Source organism: Arachis ipaensis, chromosome B04 (assembly GCF_000816755.2).
Source record: "Arachis ipaensis cultivar K30076 chromosome B04, Araip1.1, whole genome shotgun sequence".
Taxonomy (NCBI): Eukaryota; Viridiplantae; Streptophyta; class Magnoliopsida; order Fabales; family Fabaceae; genus Arachis; species Arachis ipaensis.
In genome coordinates this window covers 8,548,601-8,569,115 of record NC_029788.2, presented here as the reverse complement: position 1 = coordinate 8,569,115, position 20,515 = coordinate 8,548,601, and the positions used below count along the sequence as shown (strand labels likewise).

The 20,515-nt window shown below is 35.5% G+C and overlaps 4 protein-coding genes across 8 annotated transcripts in view; 3 read left to right on the top strand and 1 right to left on the bottom strand.

Moving 5' to 3' along the window:
- LOC110270887 lies at window positions 4,862-8,579 on the bottom strand. 3 transcript variants are annotated; one of them, XR_002360629.1, is made up of 2 exons: window positions 8,273-8,579; window positions 4,862-7,380 (listed from the first exon to the last, which is right to left on the bottom strand). XR_002360629.1 is itself a non-coding variant. In XM_021120666.1 (2 exons), the coding sequence occupies exons 1-2, from the start codon at window positions 8,547-8,549 to the stop codon at window positions 6,090-6,092; spliced, it is 327 nt and encodes a 108-aa protein (XP_020976325.1). In that variant the 5' UTR covers window positions 8,550-8,574; the 3' UTR covers window positions 4,862-6,089. The 3 variants fall into 3 exon arrangements, 1 of the variants encoding a protein (XP_020976325.1); XR_002360630.1 differs by having other exon boundaries at window positions 4,862-6,139; window positions 6,231-8,573; XM_021120666.1 differs by having other exon boundaries at window positions 4,862-6,139; window positions 8,273-8,574.
- LOC107638762 lies at window positions 9,530-14,072 on the top strand. Of its 2 annotated transcripts, XM_021120665.1 has the most exons (6): window positions 9,539-9,645; window positions 9,750-11,253; window positions 11,735-11,834; window positions 12,161-12,340; window positions 12,873-12,990; window positions 13,510-14,072. In XM_021120665.1, the coding sequence occupies exons 2-6, from the start codon at window positions 10,977-10,979 to the stop codon at window positions 13,570-13,572; spliced, it is 738 nt and encodes a 245-aa protein (XP_020976324.1). In that variant the 5' UTR covers window positions 9,539-9,645; window positions 9,750-10,976; the 3' UTR covers window positions 13,573-14,072. The 2 variants fall into 2 exon arrangements, with proteins under 2 accessions (XP_016197626.1, XP_020976324.1); XM_016342140.2 differs by having other exon boundaries at window positions 9,530-11,253.
- LOC107638761 (heme oxygenase 1, chloroplastic) lies at window positions 15,503-18,352 on the top strand. Its single transcript, XM_016342138.2, has 4 exons — window positions 15,503-16,062; window positions 16,602-16,825; window positions 17,693-17,800; window positions 17,978-18,352. The coding sequence occupies exons 1-4, from the start codon at window positions 15,645-15,647 to the stop codon at window positions 18,068-18,070; spliced, it is 843 nt and encodes a 280-aa protein (XP_016197624.1). The 5' UTR covers window positions 15,503-15,644; the 3' UTR covers window positions 18,071-18,352.
- The window catches only part of LOC107635972, a 4,995-nt gene continuing 3,866 nt past the window's right edge, over window positions 19,387-20,515 (top strand). Inside the window, exon 1 of one of the 2 annotated variants that reach the window (XM_021120663.1) lies at window positions 19,387-20,351. The gene's annotated coding sequence lies outside the window, so the exon portion shown is untranslated. The other variant, XM_021120664.1, reaches the window with a different exon arrangement.

The window sequence follows — 20,515 nt, the reverse complement described above, 5'->3', positions numbered from 1 at the left end:
TATTTTGTTAAACAAAACATATTTTCGAAGGATATTTTGTTATTTATATCTTTTGAAGTTTTTATTTCAAAATTCAACCTAATTTTTTTCTCAAAAATGTAAAGTATTAAACAAGTTATTTTAACCAACTTAGATTAGTCTAATGGTTAGCTTACTAGTCTACTTAAACAAGTGTCAGGAATTCAAATCCTGCCTTATACATACAACAATCTATTGGCCAATAACAAACCTTTAAATGGAGCTTAGATATGTGATCGATTAATCATTGACCTGTCAAAATGGATCGGAGGATACCATGAAAAAAAAGTTGCTTTAAAAAAAGTTTACAATTAGGTGGCTACAAAATGATCAAAGTTCTAATTTCTCTTTAATTAGTAAATACCAAATCCAGTCTTTATCCATTTTAAAACAAGATAAGGCGACTCCTGTCGAAAAAATAAACTCGTCCCAATCCCTGTCCATGTCTATCGTGAGTCATAGCGGCCTCTTCGTCATCTTTTCTCACCAAACTTCACAGAAAAGACCTACGTGTCACTTATGGTTGCTGATGTGGATGCCAAGTCTCCGTTAAGTGACATGTTGGCGAATGGATAATGGTCATGGATCGATTTTTCTCCTTATGGACAATGGTTAAGAGTCGATTTTTAGCATACACTAACCCTAACCATTTTTAGCATGCACTAACCCTAATTTGAGTTAGAATTTTTCATTCAACTTGTTTGAATAAAGACTGTGGAACATAGATTAGAGCTCACACTCAACCAAGTGAGATTTGAGCCTTTAATGTGTTGTTGTTTTATTTTAACTACTATTTCATTCTTGTGTGTGTTATTCTCTCTATAATTGCAATTTTTGACTTGTTTGATTCTTGATGTCCAGTACTTTGTGTATATAAGTATTTATATGATTGTGACCATTGTTTTCATATAAGCTCACTTATCCAAATAGCTTTACCTTTTAATATATCATTGTTATCCAATTCTAAGCCTTATTAATCCTCTCTATCCTTAATTTTTAGCATACACTAACCCTAAGCAAAAAATTATAATTGTCCTAATTTGATTTTTGATTAACTTAGACTAGTAGTGGTGATTGCATCATGAAAGGATGAAAAAGGAGAATTTAAAAACTTTAGTAAAAAGGGTGTTTTGAGTTTATTGAATTATTTTTTAGAATTGGGTGCACATATACTTGAACCATATGTATTTACTTATTTTGAAAAAAAAAAAGAAAAAAAAAGATATAATGTATATATTAAAAAAAAAGAGAAATAAAAAGGGGATAAATATTTCTCCAAATGAAATTTTAGAAGTAAATGCATATGTAATCTGAATTTATTGAGAATGCATGCATGTGTGTGAAAAGTAAAGTATGAGAAAAAAAAGTCAATGGACAATATGACTTTGTATTGTAGTGGAATAGGTTGTTGTAGATTAAATGGAAGTCTTAGCTAGTCAAAGGTTTAAATTTTCAGTCCACTTAATTAAATACATCTTCACTTTGTCCTTAGTCCCATTATAACTCTCCAAAGTTCTCTTGATATTTGCATGGATGCATTAAATATTTATTAACTGTTAGAAGGAGAATAAGTCTTAAAAAATAAGGTTAGAAGAGAATTGAGAGTTAAACCTAAACACTAGAACAGTAAGAAAGTAAACACATCTAGTGAAGAGTTCGATTGCTTGATTCTATATTCCACTTATCATAAAATATTATCTTGCAAATTTGTTATATTTTAGAACTCAATTTTATGAATGGGATGGAATTGATTGATATTTTGCTTTTGGCCCTATATGTTCATATCTATTCTTGGAAATTGATTTATTCTTAACCAAGTAGATCATAATAGGTAGAATTAGGTAGAATAGTTGAATGAGTGTTGGTATCCCTTACTTCCTCCTTCATTAATGTATAGTACGAGGACATGTTTTGTCTAAGTGTGGGAGAGTTATTAAATCAATATTTTATGATGATTTTTGGATTAAAAAGAGTGAGATTTATCAACTTAATGTGCACTTATTCCTTATGATTGCATGCTTTTGCGGAATTTCTCATATTTGATCTTAATTGATTAAACATACTTTTTAGAGTAAAGTATCATTTTTGTTCCCAACATTTGGGGTAAGTCCTATTTGTGTCTCTAACGTTTAAATCGTCCTATTTGTATCCCTAACGTTTATAAAAGTGATTCAATGTTATCCTACTATCAATTATACTAACAAATTAGATTATATTTTACAATTATTCTCACTTGGATGTATTCATTCTCAATTAAGTCTCACTTGAATGTGTTCGATTTTAATATTATACCCACTATTTGTGTTTAGATTCAATTATGTCCTAAAAAAGTGAATTATGTAAATGTTGTAGGAATTAGTTCAACTTTTGATGAGCTATTTTTCGGAGTAGATCATCGATTCTATCCTAGACATTTGTATTCTAACTTTAAGAAAAGATTTTTAAAATTCAAACTAAAGCGTTCATGATATGTAATTGACGGCAGGATAACATTGAATCACTTTTACAAACGTTAGGGATACAAATAGGACGATTTAAACGTTAGGGACACAAATAGGATTTACCCCAAACGTTGGGGACAAAAATGATACTTTACTCTACTTTTTATGCTATAAAAACTGTCAAATTAATTTCACTTTCATTCCATTCGATGTCTTGATATATTATTTGTTCAAGTTGTTTAAGGTTTATGAGACAATAATGACTCGGAATAATGAACGAAAAGTATGTAGAAGTGGAGATTTCGCTTGTGTGCGCATGCACACACGAGTCTGGTTGCGTGCCTCATTTAAAATAGCAAATGACTCGTGATTTTAGTCCTTTTTGACCCATTTTAGATCACTAGAAGCCATATTAGAAGCCATTCATGAAGGGGACTCACACACAGCATACCATACACTCATTTTTATATTTTTTCTTAGGTTTTTAGTGGAATTCTAGAGAGAAAAAAGCTCCAACTTCTCTCTAAAATCCTTGGGATTTTACTTAAGTTTCTCTTTAGTTTTAGATTTTGATATTGTTTTGTTGTAGTTTTGATATCATTTTATTATTTTTTTCTACACTACTTTAATTAGATTTCTTGTTAAGTTGACTTTATTTATTTATGTTACTTCAATAAACTATATGAACTCTTTTGATTTTCTATGAATGAATTTCATGTTTTATATTTTATTTATGTTTGTTTGAGTTGTTAGTATTGAATTCTTACATTGGCTAGTTGTAGTTTTTGTTAATTCTAGTAATTTATGATGTTTTTCTTTTATGCAGATCAAGTGTTTGACAAAATATTTACTTTTGTCATGGAGTAGATTTTATTTTTCTTGGTCTGGGATTGAGAAATTAGGTGACCTTGAGTCATTGATATCCAATATTAATTGGTAATTTAAGATTGTTAATTAATCTTGTTTCAATTGACGCTAATCTTTTACTAATTCAATTAGTAAGTTGGTTAGGACTTATGGATTAGGATTAATTATGCCTACTTAAATTTTCTCAATGTATAGAGGTTGACGAAATGAGATTAATTCTTCATAATTGTCATGCTTGTGGTCAATGATAAGGATAGTGATCCTTGACTCATCAACCCTAACCAAGGCCTTTTTGCACTTGAATTTGATTCCTTTTACTTGTCAATTTTTTAGTTTAATTGCCTTTGATATTTAGGTATTGTTTATTTCTTCAATTTTTTGTCATTTAAATTCTCTTTTATTGTTATCAAACTCATAATCTCTCATAGCCAATGATTGAGAATCCGATTACAATTTCTAAGGAGAATGACTCGAAATTAAACTCCCGATTATTAATTTGAAGCTTTGTGACATTTTTAATTAAACTTTGATAGAGTTAATTATGGATTTAGGACTATAACTACGACAAATCTTATGCATTAACTTATGAAAAATTTTAAATTGGTCTCTAGGGTCGTTAAAAATAGAATATCATTACAATTTTTTATATGACTAGATATTCAACTTCAAAGAAAACATAGATGTTCATGTATTATATTCATAAGGATAATAAAAAAGTAATTTATTTTTGACAAATTAACCACTAATGATAGTATAACATGGGCAACAATACAATCTTAAGACCAGAAATAAGAACATTTGTCCTTACATAAAATGCATTGTATCACTAAGAGGTTTTAAACAAATAAAATAAGCAGTGAAAACAACAAAATATATGTCTTTAAGCCCTATAGCTAATGTCCATACTAGCAAAGTCTAAGTGCTAGCTTAGATTGGTTTTTTGAGTGAAAAAAGTATTTTTCTTAGAAAATAAAGTACTTTTATTCATTTTAAAACTTATTTCGATATTCTTTTAAAAAAAATACTTTTATTAAAAAAATTCAAAACAAAAGACGTTTTTAATACTTGAAAATTCTTTTTAAAAATTCTATCTAAATGTGAAATAAATTTTTGTCTGTTAAAAAAGATCTTCTTTAAAAAAATGAAAAAAATAAGTATTATTTTCAAAAACCAATCTAAACCGATCCTAAGTTGTCCAACATTAATTCTTTTTAAGTGGCCTAAGTCCTGAAGGCCTTAGAGCTAAAGTTGGCATAAATTTGAGAAGCCTTGATGTAATCTCTAAATTTACAGTGACTATTGTCTTTGTTAAAATTACACCATCTTTTGTCGTTGACTTGTTGTAGTAATTGTTGTCCATTTGATGAGTTTGGTGAGTCATAAGGTCTCAATTGTTTGATTTAGAAAAAGAGTGAGAGATCTAAGTTGAGATGAATTACCCTCAAATAACATAAATTTTGGTTTAGTACAACATATAAAATGATATCATTTTTAGTAGATAAAAAAAAAAAGAATAAATTCACCACCATTATCCATAAGAAGACAAATTAAAATTTGACCATTATTATTATTATTATTATTATTATTATTATTATTGTGAGGGAAAGGGGTCAGGGACTCCAAAATACAAAAAACACAATACATCGCAGAACCTCTAAATCTATAAGTACCAGCATAATAAAAAAATATTGGCAAATAGAGCTCAGGAATAGGATGATCAATAGATGTAATCCAACACCAAGCTGTTGTCCCTTCTTGTCCATGATATCCGCACAAACATTAGCTTCCCGGAGGATGTGGTCCAAACTCACATGAGGGATTCGACGAACCAGAATAGTAATATCCTGTATAAGGGAGTAGTACGGGTGCGACAAAGGGCATCATTCCCAGGCAAGTTTAATGGCCATTTGTGAATTCAATTCCACAATCACATGAGTCAATTCATTCATTACTGCAATTTAGAGTCCCTTGATAATAACCTACAACTCAGCATGCATGATCGAGGCTGTCCCCAAATTACAAGCGAAGCTCATGATGCAAGATCCCATCGAATTTCTGAAGATACCCCCACACGCAGCATTATTAATATGAGATAAAATCAAACTATCCACATTTAACTTAATAGCACCTTCATGGGGAGGGAACCATTTGGTACATGTCTCAAAGTTGGTATTAGTAGATCTTGGAATGACTTTTCTTCTACACCATTTGGAAATATCTTTGGCCCGAACTTTTATAGAAGCAGCGACATCTTTTGGCATAGTAAAAGAGCCTTCAAACACAAACTTGTTATAGAGATACCAAAGGGAGGAAACTCCTACACCAAAAATAGTAGACCAGGGGGCTTTACCTTCCAGGTTTGAGCATATCATCTCGAATATCCAAGTTGAAGAACTTTTGGTCACCATGAACGGGAAGGAGCATTCGCCAAACCAGCCTTGCCGCAAGGCAGTCCCTGAGCGCATGAAGAGCAGTTTCCTCAGTGGTGTTGCATCTCAGACACCCTGCTTCATTGGACTGTGTCTCCGTCTCCGGTTGTGATTTGTAAGAAGAGCATCATTTGTTAGTAACTAAAGAAAAGTTTGAATCATCTCCGGCCCATTCCAATCCCAAATATGCCAAAACACATGATCATTCGCAGAGGAGCCCGTATCAAGAGAATCGTAGGCTGATTTCACACTAAAGGTCCCATCTGCACTCAGCTCCCTGGCAACTTGATCCGCTTCTTTCCAAGGAGACAAAGGAGCCATCGCAGCAATCTTGTTAACCCATGTCTCTGGGAGCCAATCTCAGTTTCTCCAAATCCCAATCACCTGAAACAAGAAGGAAATCATTCAACATCCATTTATAATCGGGGGTTAATTACCTGTTTTGTATATTGATCCAAATGCCAGCTTTCGTCACCCAATTATGGTTCCAAAAGTTAATGCTTGCACCATCTGCTATACGCCAAGATGTGTTCCTTTCCACGCCCTTCCAAGCTGAACAAACTCCCTTCCATAGATTTGAATCCATAGGTTTCCTCCTTATGTTCAGAATGATGCCATTACCACATTTGTATTTAGATCTCAGCACCTTTACCCAAAAGCTATCTCTTTTCTCAACCAAACCCCAACCAACCTTCATCCAACCCTTCTTGCCTTTCCTCTTTCGCATAGAGTTAATGACTTCCTGGGTAATAATGATATTATCTGAGGTATGTCTCTCCCGAACAAAGCTACTTTGAGTCGGCTTTACCACTTTTTTCATGATTTTCCTCAACCTCCTTGATAAAACTTTAGTAATAACTTTATAGGAGACATTGCAGAGAGAAATAGGATGCATTTGCTTTAACATAACTGTAGGCTCGACCTTTGGAATAAGGGTAATCAGGGTCGCATTAATATCTCGGACGTCCAAAGGCCTATTAAAAACTCTTTCAACCAGATTACAAAGGTCGGTTCCCACCCTGTCCCACTTATTCTAATAGAAAATTGCCTGAATCCCATCTTTCCCTGGAGCCTTGAGACTTCCCATAGAGAGTAGAGCGTCCTTTATTTCCATACGAGAGATGTTACTGCCAGTACTCGCAAGATCATCTCTATCCAGAAGAGGGAAATTATTTCTCAAGACAAATGGGGTATCTGGAACATTATCGGTATATAACTGGCTATAGAATCTGGTCGCCATTCTCTCTAGGGTTGTGCGGTCACGCACCTAGCACCCATTATCATACTGCAAAGCTTCAATCCGATACCTCCTCTTGCGGGCCATGAGCCATGGAAAAAATTTGGTATTACGGTTCCCAAACTCCAACCAATTACAACAAGATTTTTGGAACCAGAGCAGTTTCTCTTGGGTCAAGATCTCCTCATATTCCACCCAAAGCTTCTTCTGCAATTTCTCCAGATAAAGATTCGGGTTCATAATGAGACTGTTCTTAATGCCTTGAAGCCTCTTCAAAAATTTTTATTTTCTGTGATGGATATTACCAAAGACATTATGATTTTAAAGCTTTAACTCCTACTGAAAATCTTCCATGCAAGTATGCCAAGAGTCCTGGAGATTCCATCCCCTGTTAACAACATTATCGAAATCAGGGTGATCCAACCAAGCAGCTAAAAATCTAAAAGGCCTCCTTCCCTTATTTGGTGCACCCTGAGAAGTAAGGCGCAAAAGGAGAGGAGAATGGTCAAACTTTAGACTCGGTAAATGTTGGATAACTACCTCTGGGAAGGTGATTTGCCAGTCAAGGTTAGAAATTACCCTATCAAGCCTTTCCACCAGAGAACATCTTTTCCAAGTATACGAACATCTCGAGTACCCCAGGTCCATAAGGCCGCAGTAAAATAAACAGGCATTAAAATCAAGGCAAGCCCTTCCATACCACAACAGAGACTCCCCACTTTGTTCATGATCATTCAAAATAGCGTTAAAATCGCCAATGGCGCATCATGGCAAATTGGCATCCCTGCTAATACTGCGAAGATCCTCCCAGAGAGATTTCCTGAAACCTCTATTAGGACTCCCATAGACGCCTGTTAGAAACCACTACACTGAATTCCTATCTTCAATCTTCATGTGAACAAATTAGGAGTTATGATTTAGCACATTCACTTTCCAGAAATTCGAATTCCACATACACCAAATCCCTCCCGATTGCCCTCTAGCCTCCACTACAAAACTACCATCTAACCCAAATTTGTTTCTAACCTTTTCTCCCCGAACACAACTGATATGGGTCTCCAGCAGGATGACAAAATTCACTTCAAATTCCTTTCTAAGATTTCTAATAAGAGTAGAAAAAATTTTTACCCTCAGCTCCTCTACAGTTTCAAGCTACAATATTCATTAGATACCAAAACAGAGAAGACGACCCTTAAAGACCCAAGAAAAACTTCAAACAGAAGATTGGGTGTTACCCCCTATAGCCCCAGAGGCTTCCGCCTAGACCATAAGTTCCGTACCTTTGCCTGACTCCTTATGTCCATCCTTGGGTATATCTGGTGCCTTACTTGAAATTCCGCTGCCGTCTTCGACCTCCAAACCAATCGGAGGAGTTCCACCATGCTGAGGGACTTGGTTGAAGAAGGAATTATGGCTCACATGGGCCTCAAGAACTTCCATGGAGCTCTTTGCAACTTGATAGTCTTCCCATTGTTTCGTGACTTCCTTCATTCTATCCATGATTTCCCTTTTCCACGATCCCCTAAGTAGAATTATTAGAAGAGGAGGATGGCACATTTTTCCTACCTTCTAATGAGACCGCTAAGGAGATAGAACCCTTTTCCACCATTTTTTGTTTGGGCTTGAAGCCTTTTTTTGTTAGCATAGGCCCAATTTTCAGGGCAGCAATTTTTTGGTTTCCTACGAGTAAGAACCTACTTCAGGTTTTCTTATTATAACCTTTGATCCTTCCAAATTTGTTCGGCGCGTTTGGGCTTGGTCAGAAGGCCTAATGGTGCTCCCATCATTCTTTTGAGGACTTATAACTGGAGCTCAGTCAGCAGCCTGATCTTTGGGCCCAGCATACTCTGGCCCTTTCTTTAACGGACTTCTCATAGAGGACTGATCTGGAACGATACTCTGGAGTTTAATATGCATGGCCTCACTTGGTTGAGAACTTTCCTGCATCTCATCATCCCTTTCCTCATACAGCACATTAAACCAAAAACCTCCCCTACTGAACGTGTTCTTCGTAACGTCTTTACTTTCTTTATTAGGAATGACATTAAAGGTCTAATTCCCCTTTGTCTTTTTCATCAGGATTTTCTCTTGTTTCCTTTTAGGATACCTCTTTACCATCATCCAGGGGCCAAAATAAGAAGGATAATGATTTTCCTGTTGCACGATATGCTCATCATTGTGTTCCTGATTTTCTGGAGTTCCCTAATTTACCTTTCCCGTGATGGCCGCAGCCCTTTCACTTACCATCGTTGATCTCTCCTTTTCTCTGGCCACCTCCACCACTGGTTGATTAGCCTTATGCTCGTCATCTTCACTACACGATTCAAACTTATGACTAGGGATGGTAATTTTCCCGGCGGGACAGGTATCCGCGGAGATTTACCCATCGAAGGACAGGTTTGGAGGTCATTTTCTCCCCGTGGGGGCGGGGGTGGGTATCCGTTTAATAAACGGGGTGGGGTAGGGAGAGAGGTACCCGCCCCGTGATACCCGCATAATACCTGTGTAGATGAAATTACATAAATATCCTTATATATATTATGATGGAAACAAAAAACTTAATCCTCAATTTCTCATGCCGCCTCTGCCTCACTCCCTTACACTCTCATCAGTTCACTCTCACTCTCACATCCCAACCTAAATCGCATCTCAGGTATCACCCTTTTCGTCTTTCTTCCTCTTCTTTCCTCCTTTGCAACCGCTCACCTACTTCCTCTTACTGAGTCGCCGGTGTCGCTCCGTGCTTGCGTCTCACAGCGTTGGCACCGCCTGCACCCGTGTCGCCGCCTGCACTCCGCAAAGATGAAGCTGCTCCAGCCATGCCTCTGCCATCACCAGCATATTCAGATCTGTCATCAACATTTATGCTTCTGCGTCCATCTTCTTCAAATCTGCCAATCTGCCATCATCAATAACCAATAAGCTGTTTGCATTCTTTTAATTATATAATCATTCAAAAAGTTTTAATTTTTTCCCCAATAATCATCATCATCATCTATGATATATATGTCAATATTATTTTGATTTATATATATTGTTAATGTTTGATTTATATGAATATGTTTGATTTTATTATATTGTGAATTGTATTTTGTTGGAAGATGATTTCGAATAGATGAAAATTAGAAACCAATTTGGTTTAATTATGGTATAATTTAAATTATTTGATTGTTCTACATAATTGTATTATTTCTATTCATAGATTGTAATTAGATTAAATTTTTTATTCAAAAATCTGTGGATATCCGCAGAAATTCTGATTTCCGGCGGATATGGAGTCCCCGTTATCTGTCGTGAAGACGGAACGGGGATAAGGACGAATTATAGGTGGCGGAAGTCCCTACTTATGACTATATTTTTCACAAGAGAAACATACGAGATTACCTTCGTATTCAATATTAAGAATACTTTCCAAAATAGAGATTTTGGAAACTAATTTCTTAGACAAATTAATCTCGACGCAAATCCTTGCAAATCTTTCTTTTGAATGTATAGAAGTAGCTCGATCAATTTTTAACATATTTCCAAGGGCAGACTCAAGCTTCCACAAAAAATGGAAGTTATACAATTCAACCGGAAGGTTGAAAATGCGAATTCATGCCGCAATCTTTCTCACATGGTGCTTCGACGGTAGAAAAAAAGGATTTCCACCTTTGAACAATTAAATAATATCCCACAATCATCCATAGTCCTTCCATAAAGGCATAAGAGTAGTCTCTCCTCAGCAAAATGCACCAAATAATAATCTCAATCCATTATGTGCCCATTCTCAATAAAGACGCTCTTTGATGAAGTCAAGGGCTACTATTTCCTAGCATTTGTTTTTATCAGGAACCGCCTTGCCCTTGTCCTATTTTAAAATGATGAAGATCGGGTCGGGTGTTTCCACTTAATTTAACCCCAATTGCTTCATGAGTCCTCTTACAGTAAGCAAAGAGGAGTGGAAGCGAAGCGAGTAAGAAACTAAGAACCAAGAAAGAAGCCATGAACGTGGGACTCGCTATCTCTGACATGCATACCCCTTCCACCATCCGCTTTCTTTCACCATCTTCTTCCCCTTATCACTTCCTTTTTCCCCTTTACCTTCCCAATAACCACCACCCACGATTTCGCGCCAAATCCTCCCTCGTAATTGAGAAGCAGGACCCACCCGCCCTCTCCGTCGTTCAAGCTCCCGCACTGTCCTTGCCGGAACCGGTCTCTCGCCGTCTCATCCTCCTTCGCCATGCCAGGAGTTCCCGTGAAAATCGCTCACTCCGTGGTAACCACACCATTCATGCACCATAGCCTCCGAAATACAAAGAAAAATTAAAAATTAGAAGATTCAAACAAGTCCCAAAATTCACCCTTTTTTAAAACGTTTTTCCTTTGATTAGCTCAAAGTTTTAAGCTTTGCATGTTTTCGTGAAGTGGGGGAAGTTCCCATTTAAGAACTGGTATGGAGATGGAAGAAGATTTGTACTGATTAGAAACGGTGGGGTTCACGGCTTTGTGCAATTTTCAAGCTTTCTTCAGTTTCTTGTAGTTTAAAGTTTCAAACTTTATGGTTTTGTAAAGAGGTGTGGGACATTCCCACTTAAGAATTTGCATCGAAATGACAAAAATTGGGGTTGATTATAGATGGAAGAAATGGTGGGTTTTCTATAATTTGTGCATTTTCAGGTTCCACACTTTTAAGTACCCATGTGAATGATGTATTGTTATGTGAACATGTTCTAAGTGTGAAGATGGTTTTTCTGCAGATCATGACCGGCCTCTGAGTAAATCTGGCCGTGTGGATGCTGTCAAAGTTTCTCTAAAGCTCCAAGAGTTGGGATGGATTCCTGAACTTATTTTGTGTAGGTTAGGATTGATTTCGTGGCACATTGTTCTTACGAATTGAATTGATTTGACTGTATGAGAGGTGAGGTATGTGATATGAGCATACCTATTAGATATCAATTGGCAGTTCCTTAGATACTAGTTATAAAGGCTCATACTTTTTTCTTTTCAAATATATATTGTGATTTCAGTTTCTTATCTATATACCCTTAGCGTGTCTAAGACGGTGTCTAAAGATGATGTATAAAGTTCATTTCCCTTTTAAGGACCTTATTGCGTTAAAACAGCTTTATGTTAGCAAGGATTTTTGAGGTTTTGTATTGATTTTTGATTTTGTGCTGTGGCAGTGATGCGGCACGGACTAAGGAGACACTCAAAATAATGCAGGAGCAAGTGCAGGAACTGGTGGAAGCCGAGATTCATTTTGTTTCTAGTTTCTATTCGATTGCAGCCATGGATGGACAGACAGCAGAGCACCTTCAAAAGACTATTTGTAGATATTCAAAGGATGAGATTCTTACTGTCATGTGAGTATCGGCAAATTTCAGCCTTTTCAGGGTGATATCTATAACCTATTCTTGCCTTATTGTCAAGGTAGAGGCTGATGATTCTGTCCTCATCAGAATTATGCCTCTCATCTCTTTGTTGCTTGTACACGAACAATTTACAGACACGAACGACGCTGATATAGCTATTACAGTATCAATGTTTCAGATGATGTTATACTAAATGCATTTACTATAATTGAGAAAACACATTTTGGCCCCAAACATGGATAGCCAGTGGGATCCACATTTCAATTTTTACACTTTCTAAACTTTTTATGTTGAGAGTTTCCAACTTTTCATGCTGTGGATTGAAATGCATGTTGTTTCACTCAAGATGACGATTGAGTTTTGTCTGAAATTCTCCATGTGCATGTGGTGGTTTCCAAGAATTGTCTAGGAGCCCTTATTTGTGCTACTATCTTTTCATTCACATTTTGAGAAACTAAGTTTGATACTTGGAAAGTACTCTTCACAAGATCTGATTGATATTTAATCATTTGCTGGTATTCAGGTGCATGGGACATAATAGGGGGTGGGAAGAGGCGGCCTCGATGTTTTCTGGGGCCTCTATAGAATTGAAAACATGCAATGCTGCACTGCTGGAAGCTGCTGGAAAATCTTGGGAAGAGGTTAGCTTTTGTTACCTTGCACAATTGACTACTGTATATTTTCATTCAAGGCTATTGGCTTTCTCTATATGTTTATTATGTGTTATATATTGTGAAGTTTAGATGTTCTACTGACATATTTTATGGATCTAGTGCAACAATTAACTTTAAAATGTTCTTTTAGGAGTTTATGTTTGGTAGGTGGTTATAAATTCTTTTTCCAATGTTAAATGTCTCACGTCGAATACTTGATTAGTGAATTGGCAACATTTTTCTGCCACTTTGAATTTTTGTTGCTAATGGTCATCACTCCCTGAAAGTTTTATAACCCTTTGTTTCTCCTCAAGGCTACTTTTGTTGTATAATTTATCAATGGTGTTGTAGCATATTAGTCTGATTCATGCATGTGTCGTGTGAATAGAGAATGAGTTCAAATCTTAGTAGTGTTTTATTTGGCCTCTTGGATTTTAACTACTCGATCGAATTAAGGCTTTTGTTTAATATTAATTATTCAGTTTATCCTGACATAATATCTTACAGGCATTTGCTGCAGCGGGATTTGGCGGGTGGAAGCTTCATGGCATAGTAAAGCCAAGTAGCTAGCTAGTTGAGCATTTCCATAGAGAGTTAACGCAAAAAAAGAAAAATATATGCGCAGAAGTGGAAGTTCGAAGCATCATGAGTTCTTTCTGAAACCGAAAAGCTCAGTTTCAGCAGTGCAAAGAGTTGATTATGACTTTAGAAATCATGCTGGAAGGAAAATGGAAAATGATGGAAAAATTTTCAGTTGCAAATGAGTTGCTTCCAAGATGAGTCAAGATATATAAGCATGGCTGAGGATACAGAACACAGAATCTCAGTCCCTTCAAATGCTGCTGCTTAATGTATATAGCATAAAGTTCATTGAAGTGAACTCATGCTGCTTACTGGTTGATTCAAGTTGAACACAACATCAAATAAGAATTGTTATGTAAATCATGTGCTGTGGAAAAGATACATACCTGCCATTATATTATACCTCTTCCCCCTTAGTCTTCATTCTTTAATTAAAGTGAAAATTTGTTTGATCAAGCCTCAGCTTGAATTCAGTACAAGTCCTTGAATTAATTGCTTGTGCAGATTTCCCCTTGCATTATAACTTTGATTGTAATTCTACCGACTAAAGAAGAGTTTAGTGGTATGGTGTTTCATAAAAAAAATGGAGTAAAGTATCGTTTTTGTCCCCAACGTTTGGGGTAAGTCCTAAAGTTGTCCCTAACGTTTCAATCGTCCTATTTAAGTCTCTAACGTTTCAAAATTGACTCAATGTTGTCTTGCCGATAGGGATCCGTTAATAGAATTGCCGGTATGACAAAATTGAGACGATTTTAAAACGTTAAGGATTTAAATAGGACGAAAACGTGAGGGACAAAAACGATACATAAAAATAAATTTTAATTTAATTTTATCTTTAAATAATATTAATTTTTGACTGTTGAATACTATGTATAGTAAAAAATTGATATTATTGAATGATAAAATTAAAATTTATTTCTATATATCATTTTTGTTTCCAACGTTTTCGTCCTATTTAAGTCCCTAACGTTTCAAAATCGTCTCAATTTTGTCTCGCTGTTAATTCTGTTAACGGATTCCTAAACAACATTGAGTCAGTTTTAAAACGTTGGACACTTAAATAGGACGATTGAAACGTTAGGGATAACTTTGGAACTTACCCTTAACGGTAAGACAACATTGAATCAGTAAACGTTAGGGATAACTTTGGGACTTACTCCAAACCTTGGGTACAAAAACGATACTTTACTCAACAAAATATTTACACCATCAAATCAGAATTTATGTGTTCTTAGGTTGATATTGATTTACTATACATTGTTACAACGTTTAGAAAATCCACTTTCAAAAGTCAATTTTGATAAGCTATTTTCGAAAGATAAATCTTTACCAAACCAAATGGTTATATAACAAGATGGTTATCTGTATTTGGTTTAAGTGAATTAAATAACTTAAATATCTGTGCAAGTATTTTCTTAAGTGAAGACTGAAGAGAATTCTGTGTATTTTATCCAAATTGAATATTGGATATTGAACCAAAAAAGTTGGAAAAAGAATATCCTTTTCAGCCATGAAACATAAGTGTGGATACAAATTTGCAAACTTTTTTCTCAACCAATGACACAAAGAAGAAACAGAGTGTCAGAATCTCAGTGAGAACCCAATCAAATTTCAATTTTCTTACGTCTATATCCTTTATAATAAATATTATTTTGACATCAGTATATTTTTAATAAGGTGAAAACTCGTGGATTTGACGTGAAGTTGATATCTGAGAGTCGTTAGATGATTTGATTACTTCACGTGAAGTCGACTACAACTGAGTTTTCATATTTTAATAATTAATACGGATTTTTTTTATTTGTTAATTAAAAACAATTTAAATATATAATTAATTAATTAATAATAATTGTATTTTTATACAGATATCAGGAAAAAATATTTGAAAAAAATTTGACAAAAAATAAATAAACATTACTTGCAAGAACAGAGAGAGAGAGAGAGAAAAGAGTCCAAACATTCTCTTCATCCGTCTTTCGTCTTCTCTAAGTTTATCAATCTTGTACGATTTCTTCTACTCAAACCAACACCAACAACAACAACACACTTAGGGTTCTTCCATGGCGTCGTTAGCAACTCCGCTTTCCCAATTTCAATCCCTTTCTTGCACCAAACCCTGCGTCCGGCTCCCCTCACCTGCTCTCCCTCTTCAATTTCGACGGAGATCATCGCCGGCGCTCCGGGGCATGCCGATGAAGGCGGTTGTTGTTGTGTCTGCAACGACGGCGGCGGAGACGTCCAACAAGAAGCGGTACCCTGGGGAGTCGAAGGGGTTTGTGGAGGAGATGAGGTTTGTGGCGATGAAGCTGCACACGAGGGATCAGGCTAAGGAGGGCGAGAAGCCCGTCACGGAGCCCGAGGAAAAGCCCGTCGCTAAGTGGGAACCGACCGTTGATGGCTACCTTAGGTTCCTTGTTGATAGCAAGTTGGTTTACGACACTCTCGAGAAGATCATCGATGAAGCTCCTTATCCTTCATGTTAGTAACTAACTAACTAACTAACTGAATCTGTTTTGCTTACCTAACTTAAGCATCGTTTGCGTGCGTGGGTTGTTACAATTACACCCATTATCCATACGCATATCTATGAGTAGTTTTCAATGCGCTTGGAGCACGAATTAAATGTGCTCCAGAAACCAACTTGAGTTTGTCAAGTAGTTAGCTTATTCGTCAGCTTAAGCAAATGTGGGGTTCGAATCCCACCTTTGCATGCAGCAGCCTATTGACCATTGCCAAATTCTTAGATGGAACCCCGGTCCGAGACGGATTAGTCCTTGGCCTGGATTGGGGGATACCGTGAGAAACAAAAAAAAAAAAAAGGTGCTCCGGACGCATGCAATAATTGAGCTTAGGTAAACTTGAATCATATGAATTGGTGACTTAACCGTGAAAATGAGTAAAGTTGAGAGATTAATAACCGGGGTGTTTTGTTTGGAGTATCAACAACTAAGGTTTTGGTGTTTCTTGGCATGTATGTAATAATGGCAGTAATGACATATCTCATTCTTAACCTGTAGATGCTGAATTCAGAAATACAGGACTCGAAAGGTCTGCAAGTTTGGCGAAAGATTTGGAGTGGTTTAAGGAGCAAGGCTATACCATTCCTGAACCTTCCTCTCCTGGCCGTAGTTATGCCGAATATCTTATTGAGTTGTCGCAGAAGGATCCACAGGCTTTCATTTGCCACTTTTACAATATCTACTTTGCCCATACAGCTGGTGGTCGAATGATTGGGAGAAAGGTACCACTCTCAAAGTCTTGTGTGCAAAAATAGGTTAAATCAGATTGTTTGTTAATTGTTAGAGTGCCTGATGATGCATATGTAGCTATCCCAGCTTCGGTTTCTGTCATGTTAAATTTTTCAAGTTGTGTTCTGTTAGTGTTAGTAATTTCTGTTAGTAGCAGCTAAAAGTTACTGAAGTGCAGCCTATATGTATTCATGTGTATCTTGTAGGCCACAGAAGTCTGATATTCATTTGTTCAGATGCAGATATATTTCGGCGTATATGGGTCTAGCCTATGTTTGATACTAGCTATATAGAGTAGTGGGTGCCCTCCAATATGCCACTACTATGTGTCATAAAATCTTTTAGCATGTTATTTCATTCAAAATTCTATGGAGAATCATTAGAAAGCTGTAAAATGCATCCGGAGGTATTTGGCTACAACTTTTGCTCATGGTTTACATCAATCAAAGGATGCTTTTCTCAATTTTGTGAGGGTTTAGTGATGTAAATTGGACTATCGATCTTAATGATATGCACTTCATGTGTCTTGTTTTACCCCAAATTTTATAGAGGCAGAATATAGGAGTCTGGCTTCTATATCTGTCTTTTTGCTCGCTCAGTAACAACTATCTTCTGTTACAGTTAGTTAACTGCTGTTATTGTTAGTAGCTGTTAAAGGCAAGTATATGAGACAGCTTATATTATTGATCTGTAATCTACCGAACTTATGAGATTCATATTACTTTGCAAATCCCTATACTTTGGAAAAATTTAGTCAAGTCTCTGTATTTTAAGTGTTTGCCATCAGGGTTAACATAGTCAAGTCCCTGGTCATCATCCTTTTCCATAATCATTCTCTTACCGCATTTTAATTTTGACAGGTTGCTGAAATGTTGTTAAACAAAAAGGAGCTGGAGTTTTATAAATGGGATGGTGACCTTTCCCAGTTGTTGCAGAATGTGAGGGACAAGTTGAATAAAGTTGCCGAAGTATGTTTCTAGGTTTCCCGAACTTTTAACTTGTCATTTGCTTTAGAATCTCTGAGGAATAAGCAATATCTTGATTTCTTTTGTGGCTTTATTTCTAAGGAACAAGTGATATATGTTATAGCTTTGAGATTTTGTGAGATAGCATGATGAATATACTATGCTTTGTTGTTTCACCAGGAATGGACTCGGGAAGAGAAGAACCACTGTCTTGAAGAAACAGAAAAATCGTTCAAGTTCTCAGGAGAGATTCTCCGTTTAATTCTTTCATGATCATGATAATACATGCTCTATTATATGGTTTATTTACAAGCATTAAAGTGCATGGCGCAAGTCAAGAATATTGCAATATGTGTATATATGTTTTAATTGTTAAGTTCAAGATGCAATAGACTGAATGTTGATTCCCAGATAAAAAAGTTAACTTCCTAAACATTTATTCGGTTCTGAATTTGCATTATTTTTCCAAGGGCAGTGTTAAAGGGGATCAAACCTGTTGGCTACTTTCTGAGTAACTAAGATATATTTGAAGGTTATTGAATCTCTTTGGTGAGAGTGGATAGTGTTGCTTCCATTTTGATAATGACACTTTATTTCTATTGAGTTTTACATGAATATGATAACCAATAATATAAAAAAAAAGTCATTAATACAAAGTGACATTATCAAAATACGTGTAACAATATCTACTCTCCTCAATGATTGGCACAAATAGAAACAAGTACCATTATCAAGAGAAAGAAAAGAGAGTTCTAAGTGGCTAAAAGAACACTAGAGTGACTGAAATTCTGGTTTCTTTTCTTGTATGTTTTCTAATGTAGTGTCCTGAGTGTATGACATAGAAGTTCACCTGAAGTTCATGATATTAGTTGCTTGCAAGTAAAACTGTAAAAGCTTGATTGTAGTTCTAGTGACATGAGCATACTGGTATGTTGTTTGATTATTTCATACAAGAAATGTTTTTTGCACATAACATCCCTGAGATACACTCATCTACCCCTAGATGGGAGTAGATCCTCTCCAGTGGAAAAAAAACTGGATGGTATCCAGTATTTAATCTCACCTTTCATTGTTCTCTCTCTCCTCTTTAATTTTGGTCCCACTTGTAGAATTAAAGGTGAGAGATGACACTTTATTCTCTCTAACTGGAGAGGATCTATTTCCCCCCTAGATGGGGTGGTGGGAGTTGCATTTGGAGTGAGTTTGGATTTCTATTCAATGATTGATAAGAGATAAGATGTTCTATTTTATGTATATTGTTCAAGTCTTTTATCACTTGTTTTTAATCACAATGCCGAAATTTTCAATTATTTTTGCATAATGGCTCATAGATGGAAAATTTCGCGTTTAGAGCAACCAAAACAAAGGAATTATTTTCATGGCTAACTGTAACTTTTGGTTTAATTTAAAGGCTATTCATGTGTTGGATTTGAACTGTGATAGCGAAATGCTTCTAAAATAACAACTTATAAATAATAAATATTAACTTGAATTACTATTTTAGTATATAAAAATAAGAGTTTAATTTTAATACATTAACATGTAAAATGTTTTTATACAATAGTGAATTACATTTGTTCTTGACATCTGTGTAAAATTATTTGACAATGAGTGCACTAAAATTAAATTCTCAAAAATAATGTTGTCACATTTTGTTTTCACGAAAAATATCATCTCATAAGTCATAATGTCCAAAAGATAAATCACTTCTCTAAATGTCAAATAATGAAAAATGGTCATTTTATATTATTACACACCAATTTATTACATTTGCTAAGTTTATGCACTACCATTTTTTCTTGCAACATAAAATGCGTGTTATGAAAATTTATCATTAACTGTTAGTCAACGGACGTTGAAGTTTGCAATATACAACTTAGAGATTTGTGTAAAAAACCTACCCTAACTAACTAAAAGGTATGTACTGTGTACATCTTATCCCAAATTGAATTTTAGATAATGTACAAAAAAATATTGAAAGAAAAGAATATTAGAATGATCACGCAACTTGTGCATGTGCCTCCTATGAACCTTTCTAAATTAAAGAGAAACATAGGGTGGATAAAACATAAAAGAAATAATTCCCATGCAAATTTGTAAACTTTTTTCAACCAATGACACAAAGATACAGAATCTCACCGTGAATCTAATTTAAAATTATATTTAAAATTCCCAAAATTAAAAAAAAAAAAATTAACTGTACTTGTGAAAACAGAAAGAATGAGGAGAGGACAAATTTTAAGGTTTAAAAAAAAAAAAAAAATCCAGCTGGCTGATTCAGCTGTTGTCTCTGCCCAAACGTTCTCTTCCTCTGTCTTTCATCTCTTTTTCCTTCATTTTCTCATCGTTTTCCAATCTCCTATGATTTCTCTTACTCTGTGAAAATTCAAAGGGACAAAACAAGAACAACACAAAAGCAACAACAAAGGCTCTTCCTTGAAAATTCCATTTGAATTTGGCTTTGTTTAATTTCTTCAAACGCAGCATTGTATTTTGATTCTGCGTCAGGGGAGGGTCCTACATTATCATCATAGATACCCTCTTTTTCATTCTGGTAAAGTTGTTTCCTTTTTCATGTTATCTTTCCATTCCCCAAGTTCCTTGTTCCATTTGTTGCTAAAATGTGATTCATTTGCCATGTGCATTGTTCAAATGTGGCATTTTTATTGTTATCAAAGAAAAAAGGTGGGTGGATTTTTTTTTTTGGGGGGGGGGGGG